This window comes from Labrus mixtus, chromosome 14, assembly GCF_963584025.1.
Source record: "Labrus mixtus chromosome 14, fLabMix1.1, whole genome shotgun sequence".
Classification (NCBI taxonomy): domain Eukaryota; kingdom Metazoa; phylum Chordata; class Actinopteri; order Labriformes; family Labridae; genus Labrus; species Labrus mixtus.
The window spans coordinates 6,386,017-6,402,223 of record NC_083625.1 but is presented as its reverse complement, the minus strand read 5'-3'; the positions used below and the strand labels follow the sequence as shown (position 1 = coordinate 6,402,223).

Below are 16,207 nucleotides of genomic sequence, written 5' to 3'. Positions count from 1 at the left end.
AACACCTATATGATATGAAAAGATTAGTGTTTGTTTGGATTCATAATAAAGCGGGAAATATGATCTTGCTGAGACATGACTGTAGATTCAAAACATTTTATTAAACAAATATAAAGCAAAGTTACAACCATCAGCTGATTCATCAGCTTTACACTTTCAAAAAAAAAAAAAAAAGAAAGGTCAAACAATGTAGAATAATGTGCCTTTTGCCCAATATAAATATTGATTAATTGGTGTCCAACTTCATCAAACCAGTAAAACACAACCTGAGAGCCAGTGGATGTAAAGGATAGTCGAAACCATCAAGTGATTTGAGTGTCTAGAGGTAGACGATATTAGGACAAATATATCAGAACAGTTAGCATTTTCAATGATTAAGCTACACATGATGCACCTTTCAAAAATTGTTAAACAAAATGTCATCAAATCACAAGTTTCTAATTCATAAAAAGGACACATCACAGCTGACATCTGTGTGCTTTAAGACGAAGTGTACCTTTGCCTTTCTCACCATTAATCAACGTCACTCAAATGGTTACAAACCTCTTGGACAACATTACTGAAATTGTTAAGCTACCTCTTAAAGTGAGTGTGCACCTTCAATGGTGTTGCCATTAAACGCAGTAATAGAGGAAAATGTCGGGAAGCTCATAGACAACTTAAAGAGATTTTTCAATGTTTCAGGTGTAAAAGCATTTTATTTACAAGAAAGAGAAAGTGACAGATTTGTTAGCAAGAGTACTGTCCATAAAAAAAAAGTTGTATTTGTTAGAAAAAGTTATACATTTTCAGAGCAACTCGGCCATGTTATTCTGGGCACATCAATGTTTCAGATAAGATAAACACATATAAAACAATTAAGGTGATGCGTCAGTAAATATGATACAACTCTATTGAGTGTTTTTCAAGGCACTGTGTTCCGAGAGGAAATTCTGTCGATTCAAAAGGCATGTGCTTGATTTTCATGAAAAACTAAAATTTCTCTTTCTGTTCTTCTTATCGTTATAGGTAATTGGTTCTTTACAGTTTTTTTGACATGTTAGCGTTAAGATGAATCATTATAACACTTACAAAAATAGCGGTGTTTTTTTAGAACAGAATAGACACGCACCAACAACTTTGAAGTCAAATGTCCGTGGCTAAGAATGTGTGAATGCTATCCAAAGGCCCTCCGACAGTATTTGCACATATAGAAGACGTCACATTACCCTGTTTGTTGGAAATAATTTCATATAACCGTGAAGCTCAAGTCAATGTATCCCGAGACACTAAAGCACACAGTTCAGGTCAGCTTAAACAATCACACTGGTCTATAAAAACAGAAACTTCAAATTAATCATCAACCAAAAGCACACTAAAAACTTGAGGGAAATCCCACGCTGACGGACATTTAAAACAGAGTTGTTCTCCTGTTGGGGCTGTTCGTTGTTGACTATACCACGAAGGACGACTTCTGTTTGAATTCCCCCTGGAAACGAACACATCAAAAATCACAACTGGAACATTTTTCCTGCAACTCTCACACTGTCTGGGCCTGTGTTCCCTAGCACACAGAACCTCAGTTTCAGAGCGCTTCCTACTCGCACTCTTTATTGCCTTAATGAGGGGACTCAAGGAAATATCACCAATTAAACCTGAAATGTCAGCCCCTTCTTGATTTTGATTGGTCAATGAGGGAGAAGTGACATTGACGAGCAGGGTGCTGTTCCAAAAGTTGAACTTCTCTATTTTAATCAGAGTGCTCTGAGCGAAGCAGCAGCAACAACAAAAAAAACACCTGATGCTGAGGGTGTTTTCGCCCGGGACGCTGAGCGAGAAAAGCGGAACTGCATTGGTTTTGTATTGAAAATAGCCAGTGCAAAAAAATGGCCTAAGTGGACACAGGCCCTTGACCCAAGCTGGGGGAGTGTCAGGAGGCAAAACATGAGTTGAAAAGGATACCACAAGAGTCACAGCAGATTATGACGCAGCCTCATATGTGCACATGGATCAAACCGGCTGCACAGCGGTCTCATGATATTAACGGTATCACACCCTTCCACTTGCTCGTGGTGAATTCTCCTGATTATCTGCTGTGCTCAAACATCGGTTCTTCTTCCAACAAATTTTACTAGTAGGCTGTCAGGAAAACCTCTGGGTAAAATATGGCCGTTTGTGTTCACACATACAGGTCACACGTTTTGTGCATGTGTGAAAAGGCGTATACATAACAAGAGTGTGATCCAAACTCAACAACGCCTCAAACTGAAAAAGAGACAGCCCCATACTTACATCATCATCTTCACCACCGCCACCGTACAGTGATGTGGGCTGGTACACCACGCTGGGCTTTGGTTTGCTGCGGGAAGAATAAATAAAATTTAAAAAAACATGCTGAGATAGTCACAGAGCGATCAGAAGAGTTTATACATGTAATCTGAGGACAGAGAAAAATCTGTAATGGATTTTATCAGATAATCCATAGACTGGCTTGTTGCTTCAGAGTATAAAAAAGGGAAAATCCTCTTACCTTTCGCTCTTCTCTGTGAAGGGAAGAGAAGAAAGAACATCAGTGGGATAGAGTATATACATGTGCAAATGATACGCAACAGACTGTATTTTTGGTAGAAACTTAGGAACTGGTTAGAAATATTGAATTGTTTTTATATGGGAAAATTACTTATTAATTTCCATTTTCGTGTTATACTTCTACCAGAATGTTGAGTTAAATGCTTGGGGATTATTTAACAATAAAAGTTAAAGCTTATGTAGTCCTAAATGACTTTGATCTGATACTGGAAAAAATAAAATCCCTCATTTCCGCCTCTGCCTAAAACGGTTAATTTCAGCTGCTGTCTCTTTAAGGCCCCGCCCTCCCCACATTCCCACACTCGATTGGCCAGCTCTGTTTGCAGTCGCAGGGAAATTTGAGTGAGCTTCCGAGTCGCCGTGGCCTTGAAATAGCAATCAGTGTGTCCTACAACTTTGCTCTACGCTTTGCTGTAAAACGTCGGCAGAACCTGACGTCAGCTTCTAGGCCAAGTCTTGCAAATTCTCGTTCAGAGCAGCAGGAAACCACGTCAGAGGATTAGGCCAACAACTGTGTACCTTACGTTTAAAATATATCATATATCTATGGATCAGCATAATATATCTCCTTTAAACTATCTATCAGAGATTATTCCGTTATCAAATGTATGATTTGTTTTTGTTCAATTTAAGATTATGGAAAATATCATTGGGATACTCAAATTGACTTAACATATTTTGTACTCCTGATCCTGTTTCTTTTTTCTAGGAATTATCAGTCAGTTATCACACCTTTTACAATTTTAAGCATCTTTACATCTTTCGGTTTAGATTCTTTGATTTCATGGCTTTGATCATTTTATGTAAATCAGTCATTGATGTTAATATAAGGCTTGGGACTGGACTCAGCTTTAAATCATTGCAGATTGTAGACACTGAGATTTTAACACACCTAATAACCGGGACATAGTTTATCCATGATTTTTGTCTTGGAAATGTGTTTTAAACGAGGTAACAATCTAGCTATGTGCTACTTAAGATGAAAGCTATTTCTTTCAGTTCATTTGAATTCCTTTAATGTAAAAAAAATATATATATAGACAATCACAGTATGACTTGTATGTGTATTACTCACTTGGCAGGTATCCTTTCTTGTTTGCATACCAAATACCAAAAACCAGCAGAGCCACTAGCAGCAGAGCCACGATCACACCAGCTACAATTCCTCCAGTGTTGAGGTCACCTTCAGGAAAACATCACGTTATAGTTCATTAGATGAAGAACAGTCTAATATTATTGTGTGGTTAATTTGATAATCTACATCGATTAAAAAAATTAAAAATGATCATGAAGGAAAATTACACATGAAGGTTGTATCCGGATGATAATCCTTTGATGCGGCCAAACCAGTTTACAGTGCTTTAAAAAGTCTGTGTGCAGCACAAACTGGTTTAACAATAACCCTTTTCTTTAATAAGTAACTAACTGACAATGAATTTGTGTCAAATTCAAATTCAAAGGGGCTTTATTGGCATGGGAGACATGTTTAAATTGCCAAAGCAAACTTGTATTTATATGTATGTATAGTTTCTATAAAGTAAAGGTAGTATTGCAAATGGTCATTGCAGGAATACACGTATGAATGACAGATTGTTTCATTTTCTTTTGTAAAAAAAAAAAAGAAGAAGCAGACCCTAAAGCCTGTTTTTAATCCGAGAAAGAGTACTTACGGATTTCCATTTTTGCGCCTTTGCAGCGCTGAGGAGGACCTGCTTCGTTGGAAGCCTCACAGTAGTAGTTACCTAAGTCCGTCTTGACGGTTTTGCGAAACTCCTGAGGAGACAGATAGGTTTTATTTTACATTTAAAGAGCACATAAAGTGTCACAGTGAAGATGATGCAACGTAAAAGCTTGTAGCTGACCAGGTTGCCGTTGCTAACATTGAGCTTGTAGGTGGAGTTTTTGAAGGTTGCGATCATTCTGGGTTCAGTGGGCAGAGGCACGTTGTCTTTGAACCACCTGTATTTGGGTGGAGGTGAGCCATCCATGTCGTGGCAGGTCAAGAGGGCTGACTTGCCAGTCGTCACTGAGGAGGGGATCCTACACAAGGGTGCAGAGGGAGGCACTGAAAGGACAAAAAAAATAGTTTTTAAGAGGCTCACGTCCTTCATTACAGTGCTTAAATTGGTTTATTTGACGGGGACAGATTTACTGTAATAGTTCTATTTACCAGAGTACTGGTTATTTTATTGCAGTGGTCATAGTCTGGCTGGATTATACATGAGAAGATGGGTATGTGGAACCTAATTAGAAAGGAATCCTTACCAAGTACAGTCAGCTTCACTCTGGCTTCCCCAAACTGGCCGTTTCCAGACACCTCACAATCATACATCCCGTTGTCATCGCGGGTCACAGTTGCAAATCTCAGATTGCTGTTGTACATTGTCACTCTGCTGGAATATGATGCTGAGGAAGAATTGCAGCATTACACAAGGTGATGAAGACTTTCACTCTAAATCAGAAACAAACAGTGACAAGGAATCCTCTTAAAGGGACTAAGAGGACATTTTAAATTGTCCCTGCCTTCAAGTCTGAAAGAGACACACACAACACACTGAAGAGACACAACACACTGAAGAGACACACAACACACTGAAAGAGACACACAACACACTGAAGAGACACACAACACACTGAAAGAGACACAACACACTGAAGAGACACACAACACACTGAAAGAGACACACAACACACTGAAAGAGACACACAACACACTGAAGAGACACACAACACACTGAAAGAGACACACAACACACTGAAGAGACACACAACACACTGAAACACACAACACACTGAAGAGACACACAACACACTGAAGAGACACACAACACACTGAAGAGACACAACACACTGAAAGAGACACAACACACAACACACTGAAGAGACACAACACACAACACACTGAAGAGACACACAACACACTGAAGAGACACACAACACACTGAAAGAGACACACAACACACTGAAGAGACACAACACACTGAAAGAGACACACACAACACACTGAAGAGACACAACACACAACACACTGAAGAGACACACAACACACTGAAAGAGACACACACAACACACTGATAGAGACACACAACACACTGAAGAGACACACAACACACTGAAAGAGACACACAACACACTGAAGAGACACAACACACTGAAAGAGACACACACAACACACTGAAGAGACACAACACACAACACACTGAAGAGACACACAACACACTGAAAGAGACACACAACACACTGAAGAGACACAACACACTGAAAGAGACACACACAACACACTGAAGAGACACAACACACAACACACTGAAGAGACACACAACACACTGAAAGAGACACACACAACACACTGAAAGAGACACACACAACACACTGAAGAGACACACAACACACTGAAAGAGACACACACAACACACTGAAAGAGACACACACAACACACTGAAGAGACACAACACACAGAAAGAGACACACACAACACACTGAAGAGACACACACAACACACTGAAGAGACACACAACACACTGAAGAGACACACACAACACACTGAAAGAGACACACACAACACACTGAAGAGACACAAACAACACACTGAAGAGACACACACAACACACTGAAGAGACACACACAACACACTGAAAGAGACACACACAACACACTGAAGAGACACAAACAACACACTGAAGAGACACACACAACACACTGAAGAGACACACACAACACACTGATAGAGACACACACAACACACTGATAGAGACACACACAACACACTGAAAGAGACACACAACACACTGATAGAGACACACACAACACACTGAAGAGACACACACAACACACTGATAGAGACACACACAACACACTGATAGAGACACACACAACACACTGAAAGAGACACACACAACACACTGATAGAGACACACACAACACACTGATAGAGACACACAACACACTGAAAGAGACACACACAACACACTGATAGAGACACACACAACACACTGATAGAGACACACACAACACACTGATAGAGACACACACAACACACTGATAGAGACACACACAACACACTGATAGAGAGACACACAACACACTGATAGAGACACACACAACACACTGATAGAGACACACAACACACTGAAAGAGACACACAACACACTGAAGAGACACACACAACACACTGAAAGAGACACACAACACACTGAAGAGACACACACAACACACTGAAAGAGACACACAACACACTGATAGAGACACACACAACACACTGAAGAGACACACACAACACACTGATAGAGACACACACAACACACTGAAGAGACACACAACACACTGATAGAGACACACACAACACACTGATAGAGACACACACAACACACTGATAGAGACACACACAACACACTGATAGAGACACACACAACACACTGAAGAGACACACACAACACACTGATAGAGACACACACAACACACTGAAGAGACACACACAACACACTGAAGAGACACAACACACTGATAGAGACACACAACACACTGAAGAGACACACACAACACACTGAAAGAGACACACACAACACACTGAAGAGACACACACAACACACTGAAAGAGAGACACACAACACACTGAAGAGACACAACACACTGATAGAGACACACACAACACACTGAAGAGACACACACAACACACTGAAGAGACACACACAACACACTGAAAGAGACACACACAACACACTGATAGAGACACACAACACACTGAAGAGACACACACACACAACACACTGAAGAGACACACACAACACACTGAAAGAGACAACACACTGAAAGAGACACACACAACACACTGAAGAGACACAACACACAACACACTGAAGAGACACACAACACACTGAAAGAGACACACAACACACTGAAGAGACACAACACACTGAAAGAGACACACACAACACACTGAAGAGACACAACACACAACACACTGAAGAGACACACAACACACTGAAAGAGACACACACAACACACTGAAAGAGACACACACAACACACTGAAGAGACACACAACACACTGAAAGAGACACACACAACACACTGAAAGAGACACACACAACACACTGAAGAGACACAACACACAGAAAGAGACACACACAACACACTGAAGAGACACACACAACACACTGAAGAGACACACAACACACTGAAGAGACACACACAACACACTGAAAGAGACACACACAACACACTGAAGAGACACAAACAACACACTGAAGAGACACACACAACACACTGAAGAGACACACACAACACACTGAAAGAGACACACACAACACACTGAAGAGACACAAACAACACACTGAAGAGACACACACAACACACTGAAGAGACACACACAACACACTGATAGAGACACACACAACACACTGATAGAGACACACACAACACACTGAAAGAGACACACAACACACTGATAGAGACACACACAACACACTGAAGAGACACACACAACACACTGATAGAGACACACACAACACACTGATAGAGACACACACAACACACTGAAAGAGACACACACAACACACTGATAGAGACACACACAACACACTGATAGAGACACACAACACACTGAAAGAGACACACACAACACACTGATAGAGACACACACAACACACTGATAGAGACACACACAACACACTGATAGAGACACACACAACACACTGATAGAGACACACACAACACACTGATAGAGAGACACACAACACACTGATAGAGACACACACAACACACTGATAGAGACACACAACACACTGAAAGAGACACACAACACACTGAAGAGACACACACAACACACTGAAAGAGACACACAACACACTGAAGAGACACACACAACACACTGAAAGAGACACACAACACACTGATAGAGACACACACAACACACTGAAGAGACACACACAACACACTGATAGAGACACACACAACACACTGAAGAGACACACAACACACTGATAGAGACACACACAACACACTGATAGAGACACACACAACACACTGATAGAGACACACACAACACACTGATAGAGACACACACAACACACTGAAGAGACACACACAACACACTGATAGAGACACACACAACACACTGAAGAGACACACACAACACACTGAAGAGACACAACACACTGATAGAGACACACAACACACTGAAGAGACACACACAACACACTGAAAGAGACACACACAACACACTGAAGAGACACACACAACACACTGAAAGAGAGACACACAACACACTGAAGAGACACAACACACTGATAGAGACACACACAACACACTGAAGAGACACACACAACACACTGAAGAGACACACACAACACACTGAAAGAGACACACACAACACACTGATAGAGACACACAACACACTGAAGAGACACACACACACAACACACTGAAGAGACACACACAACACACTGAAAGAGACAACACACTGAAGAGACACACAACACACTGAAGAGACACACACAACACACTGATAGAGACACACACAACACACTGAAGAGACACACACAACACACTGAAGAGACACAACACACTGATAGAGACACACACAACACACTGATAGAGACACACACAACACACTGAAGAGACACACACAACACACTGAAGAGACACAAACAACACACTGAAAGAGACACACACAACACACTGATAGAGACACACACAACACACTGAAAGAGACACACACAACACACTGAAGAGACACACAACACACTGAAAGAGACACAAACAACACACTGAAGAGACACACACACACAACACACTGAAGAGACACACAACACACTGATAGAGACACACACAACACACTGAAGAGACACACACAACACACTGAAAGAGACACACAACACACTGATAGAGACACACAACACACTGAAAGAGACACACAACACACTGATAGAGACACACAACACACTGAAGAGACACACACACACACAACACACTGAAAGAGACACACACAACACACTGATAGAGACACACACAACACACTGATAGAGACACACAACACACTGAAAGAGACACACTGAAAGAGACACACACAACAGACTGAAGAGACACACTGAAAGAGACACACACAACACACTGAAGAGACACACACACACACAACACACTGAAAGAGACACACACAACACACTGATAGAGACACACAACACACTGATAGAGACACACACAACACACTGAAGAGACACACAACACACTGAAAGAGACACACAACACACTGATAGAGACACACACAACACACTGATAGAGACACACACAACACACTGAAGAGACACACAACACACTGAAAGAGACACACAACACACTGATAGAGACACACACAACACACTGATAGAGACACACACAACACACTGAAGAGACACACACAACACACTGAAAGAGACACACAACACACTGATAGAGATACACACAACACACTGAAAGAGACACACACAACAGACTGAAGAGACACACACAACACACTGATAGAGACACACAACACACTGAAGAGACACACACAACAGACTGAAAGAGACACACAACACACTGATAGAGACACAACACACTGAAGAGACACAACACACTGATAGAGACACACACAACACACTGAAAGAGACACACTGAAAGAGACACACACAACACACTGATAGAGACACACACAACACACTGATAGAGACACACTGAAAGAGACACACACAACACACTGATAGAGACACACACAACACACTGATAGACACACACAACACACTGAAGAGACACAACACACTGATAGAGACACACAACACACTGAAGAGACACACACAACACACTGAAAGAGACACACACAACACACTGAAGAGACACACACAACACACTGAAAGAGACACACACAACAGACTGAAAGAGACACACAACACACTGAAGAGACACACACAACACACTGAAGAGACACACACAACACACTGAAGAGACACACACAACACACTGAAAGAGACACACAACACACTGATAGAGACACAACACACTGAAGAGACACACACAACACACTGAAGAGACACACACAACACACTGAAAGAGACAGGGACACAAAGATTATAAATCTACGTACTTGTTGGTTTCCCATTAAAAATCACGTACACCTGTGACTGCTTCAGGTTTTTAAACTTCCACTCCACTCTGGCATTTGAACCAAAGTCACCAGAAAAGGTGCATGAAAGGTCGACCCCTGAAATGTCAAAAAATGTAAATTAATACAAAAAGAAACATAACTATTTGGATATTTACTTCACTTTTAATTTGCAATACAATCTTTTAGACTGAAATAACCCGTAACTAAACTCTGCTCCGAGAGTTAAAATCACAGACATTCACTCCTAATGATAAGAAATAAAGAAATTCACAGATAACCTTGACAACATGAAGTGTCAAGAAAGTTTCCCTCAGTCAGGATCCAGTTTTCCTGTAAATGTGCCTACTCTAGGTCATACACATTTAGTAAATCGAGAGGTAAAGTACCTAAAACAAGTCGAGGTTGGATGGAGGAGGGATTTTTGTTTACAATGACAACACAGAGACTCGGTTACACTCTCTGTTTTAAGGACTACACATTTAGTAATGCCTGTTCTGTCTTAGAGCATTACTCACCATCACTGACTTGATAACAGATTATGAGCAGGATTACCACGCAGCACAAATTTTTAGAGCTGCGCGCGTGAACACAAACGGCAAAATTTCAGCCAAACTTTATCCAGACTTTGCTGCCAGCTCCCTAATGTGAAGTTGAAGTGAGCTGATGTGTGAACAAAGCAGATACATTTCAGGAACATTTACTGTGAGTGAGTGGGAAGGGGTGATGATGATCTTTATTCTCTGCTTGCCAGCTTATTATCTTCCACTTACATCGATACAGTGAAGACATCCATTTACATTTAAGAAATAACAAATAATAGTATTCTGTAACTCATTAGGTTTCAGAGGAGGTGTTCGCACATCCAACTATCACATGAATGAAGTGGGACTTCAAACTATCACATTAGGATGAAAAAATCCCACACACTATTCTCACTCGTGAACTCAAAATGAATCCAGAATCATTTTGAATTGAAAATCGATTCTGAATCGAATCGTGACCCCAAGAATCGAAATCGAATCGAGAGACAGTCAATATAATTCTAATCAGAAGAAAACAGCCGCGCATGAAAGGTAACACACTGACCTTATTAAACATTAGAACGTATCGATATGGTTCATCCTTACACTAACTGAAACATAAAGCAACTACAGACCACTTTACCAAAGCTAGTTCCAGCTTTGTCGTACTTGATACCTTCTATTTAAAAAAATGTAGTTATCTTTTTTCAACTGTTCAGCAAACACTCAACTGATGAAATATTGATGTATTCATTTTTTTTTTTTCATTCACATTATTTATTATAGTTGGGACTCACCTAAATTCTCTTTCACCCGCACATCGGCGTTGCTGGTACTGACTGTGAAGCCCCTCACACCTGGACACACAGAATATAATACAACAATCAATTAGACAATTTAACAGCATGCTGTGGCTATAAACACAGCCGATACTTTCTACTGATGAACAGACGATACAGAAAACTGAAGATAAATAGAAGAGGAGGGAAAAAATGGAAATAATATAAACATTTTGTACAGGAGGGATGGGAAAGCATGAATTATTGAACAGATTCAAAAGATCGGTTCTTTACTGATTCAGTCTTTGTTCTAGATTCTTAGGATATAATTTTACCTCTAAAGATTTAAACATCAGACACTAAAAGGAATTGAGAATTTAAGACTCAGCACTTTTCACTTCTGCTTTTGCATTCAGTCTGGACTAAAGTGAAATCCGTGGTTACACCAGTCCAAAGCACACAGCGCAGTTACATGTTATGATTACTGGTATTTCATGTTTTATTAAATATAATGAAGTCAAAGAGAAATAAGTCGTGAAACCCACCATCTGAAATCAAGATCTGATGTAGAGAAGTTATGTTTTCTCACTCACCACGTGTAAATTATACCTGTCAGATGAAGTCCTGTGTATAATGAACATGCTTTTATACCATGCACTCAGAATACGCTTAAGCTAGCTATAAACTAGGGCTGGTTCAAAATACCGATTCATCATGAATTGCAATTATTATTTTCACAATTCAATATCGATTCGGGGGAAATCCTGAGATCGATTTTTTTCGTTGTAATGACACCCCTCTCCACTGGGGGCACTGTGGGTGCTGTGAATTCAGATCAGGCACAAATGAGCACTTCACATTATACTGTATTTAAATGTTTTATTCTTTGTGTATTAAAGAATAATGCAACGATACAATGCATTTTGAGGCAGTTTATTCTAAACATATACAAACAATGCACACATAATTATTCAACAAATATCAGAAGGTACTGTGATGAGTTATCTGAGTATTCCTGTCAGCTGTATGTATTATTAAATCAATATTGGAGCATATTGATCAATATCGAATTGAATCGTTACCTAAAGAATTGAATTGTGAGGTTGTGGATAATACCCAGCTCCACTAGAAGCTACACTCAGATCTGCACTTTTGTTTTGGTGGGGAAAAAAAACTTCTTGAAATTATTTTTGAATTATTATTCATGTAAAAATATGAAGAAAAACATCAAACTGAGTTACAGCTAATATGCACTCTAATTTTATCTATCACAGTACTGAAAATAAAATATTGTCACCCTTCATATTCTAATGGCGAGACTTGTCACAACAGAACATTTTGGTTTTAGACTCTTGGGGGGAAGAAACCAGCAGATTGAATAAGGCAATTTAACCAACTCAAAGTTTCAGAGTTTTTTTGTGTTATTTCTATTTTCTTACATTATGGACTAAGTTAGACATTAAATCAGTGAGAAAATCATTTGCGGATATTTGCCAACTTAAAAAAAAAAAGATGAACTTCAGCCCTATAAACAAAGTGTTTTAGCACGATTAAACCAAAACTGGGATTTGTTTGTAGAAAACCCAGCTACTGTGTTTTCCATCTATAAAAGAGTACCATTCAAACTCAGATGCTGATGAGCCATAAAAAAGTTTAGTGAGGGTGGGCGGGGGGGAACACAACTTGTTAAACTCTCTGAGCATGCTCACAAGCCTTCTGGCTGCGAACAAACAATAAATCGTGTCTCATTCCTGACTGCTGAGTCAGACAACTTCAGGTGAAACTGTCATGTTGAGGCAGAAACCCGGAACAGCAGAAGACACACACACACACTTGACTAATCCATTATGGAGTCACTGACCTGACAGACACATCACAGTTACATCCTTTGAATGCAACGTTACCACACTGCTATTATTGTAATTGTTGGGTGTTTAAGGACTTAACCACTAGCTTGTCTGGTAGTCCTCCTATGACATTCAGACAAACTTCCTCTGCAGAGATAAGCAGCCGGGGCAAGTTAACTCTGAGCCAAGACTTACAATTACACTCTAAAGCAAGCTACTCAAATTAAACATATGTGCCATTTTAGTACCCTACTTTATATTTGTATTCAAATTTACAAACAGCAACACTTGAATGACATTCTTCTACACGCTGCAGTTGTTTCTCAGAGGCGTCTCAGAGGAGATAAAGCAGCACAATCGCAGTTTTGGTTTGGTGAGATAAGCCGCTGGTGTAAAATGAAACCATGGCTCTGCATGACTTCTTTGTTTGCATACTCTGCGAGTTTCTGGGTTGAGGTAATGACACACCTCTCCCAAGGTAAAGAACGGTGAATGTCTGTGACTCAGGGTGCTCGGGGGAAACTCAGCTTGCTGCATGTCTGTGTTTTAGTGCAACAGGTCTAAAGAGGTCTGCCTGTGAGCAGCTGTTTACGACGTCTCCTCCACACAGCAGACTGCGCTGCAGGTGTGCTGATGAGACTTTAAGGCAGAGAGACCAGTCTGAGGTGCGGCAGGAGGAATTTTCACTTTATCAAAACAAAACCAGTTGAAGTACTCTGCTATGTGGCCTTATAGACAAAGTCCCAAACTGGGCTTTTTGCCACCAAGAAGAGATAAGTGAGGGATTACACTGCAGGTTTCACAATGTTTATGGGATTCATTGGTACCAGTTATACAGGGTCATATTTGATGCTGCAAGTTTACAGTCAAAAATCTCACTGGCACAAAGATTAGCTGATGAGTTTGTGAACTCTTGGAATTCATAAATATGGATGTTACTGTAATACAGACAAAAAATAAAAGCTACTGCACTGAACTGCCATCAGAATTATCCATGACATGAAACTTTTTCACACCAGGTGTTTGAATAGGGTTAACTATCTTGATTATTTTAATGATTTATAGTATGGAAAAGTATGAGGGCTCTAAAAAACGTATCCATTTCATATGAAAGGTGCATCAGGAGAGGAATGACTCCATCAATCAATTTAATCTTTCATATTTAATTTACAACCATTTACGACTCTGTTTTTGCACATTTACATTTAATCTTCCTATTTAATCTTCCTATTTAAGACTAGTAATGCTAAGTTAAATCCTGGCTGTATATATTCACATTCTTAGTTTTTATATTTTTAGTACTTATTTACTTTGTATTTAATATTATATTGTGTTTAGATTTGCTAACATTGTGTTTTTTACTCATTGTGTGTTGGATAACCTGCTGCTGTAACACCACAATTTCCCAGTTTGGGATCAATAAAGTAATTCTATTCTATCAAAAAAATGTGTACAATTCACAAAACTTTGCCTAAGTTGTGTACATGTGTTTGCTTTAAGATTTTTATATCTGTAATCAAGAAATTACCCATTTTTGTGTACATAGGAATTCTATTTTTGTGACACCCATAGGCCTACTGCGTTGATAAGTTCATGGAAAGCCAAAAGAAACTGGGATTGCTTCCTTCATACTGAATGTTACTTTCTGAATTGACGTTCAGAAATTGCACAAAAAAAACCATTTAAAATTCTTCTGAGATCTTAGTGTACACTTTACTGATTTTATCTAATCCAACTTATTTTGTTAACATTACTCTGTAATACTTTTATATTTAAAAAGGTCACTACAGGTGCAGGTTTTTTTTTTTATTATTTAACACAATAGAAGGAAAAATATTAACAAATTTAAGGTAAATTAAAAAGTTAGAAATATTCTGCAACTGGCTAACTTCAAAAGAGAACCATGTTAATGTTTCGTTGTGACAAACCTCCTGAACTCACACAGAAAGCCTACAGAACAGGCCCATTGTAGTGTCAAGGCCCGAGGTTTATTTGAGGATAAATACAGCAACGACATAAATGGTAGTTTTGAATTTGGTGGACAAGAAGCTTATTTCACTGTTGTTTTGGTTGAACCTCACAACAGGTGAAACTTTTGAGCTCTTTAAATCAAATAAACGTAATGCTTAAGTTACTCACCTGTCGCTGCGAGGAGGAACAAAGCCACCGAAACCAGCCCGCTGACAAACATGTCGACCCGCTCGGTCCTTTCTCTTTTTGCACGACTGCTTCACTTCAAATCAAACCAAAAAAAACAACGCAAAATATGTCTAGCGTCGAGTAAACAGCCAGTCGATTATATTTCCAACTCTTCTTTAAAAAAAAAAAAAACTGTGTCGTTGTTTCTCTCCGTAACGACTGAGTGCCCTCACCTGAA

At 39.7% G+C, this 16,207-nt stretch overlaps 1 protein-coding gene across 1 annotated transcript in view; it reads right to left on the bottom strand.

Annotated features, from left to right (window-relative positions):
• Positions 1–80: 80 nt before the first annotated feature.
• f11r.1 (F11 receptor, tandem duplicate 1) overlaps positions 81–16,207 on the bottom strand; it is a 32,480-nt gene continuing 16,353 nt past the window's right edge. Inside the window, exons 2-11 of the mRNA XM_061056530.1 lie at positions 15,970–16,036; positions 12,002–12,061; positions 10,663–10,779; positions 4,834–4,974; positions 4,431–4,633; positions 4,239–4,341; positions 3,644–3,751; positions 2,510–2,522; positions 2,272–2,338; positions 81–1,468 (exon numbers count right to left, since the gene is read on the bottom strand). Of these exons, the coding sequence (XP_060912513.1) occupies positions 1,433–1,468; positions 2,272–2,338; positions 2,510–2,522; positions 3,644–3,751; positions 4,239–4,341; positions 4,431–4,633; positions 4,834–4,974; positions 10,663–10,779; positions 12,002–12,061; positions 15,970–16,021 (900 nt within the window). The 5' untranslated portion in view covers positions 16,022–16,036 and the 3' untranslated portion in view covers positions 81–1,432. The remainder of the gene's footprint in view (positions 1,469–2,271; positions 2,339–2,509; positions 2,523–3,643; positions 3,752–4,238; positions 4,342–4,430; positions 4,634–4,833; positions 4,975–10,662; positions 10,780–12,001; positions 12,062–15,969; positions 16,037–16,207) is intronic.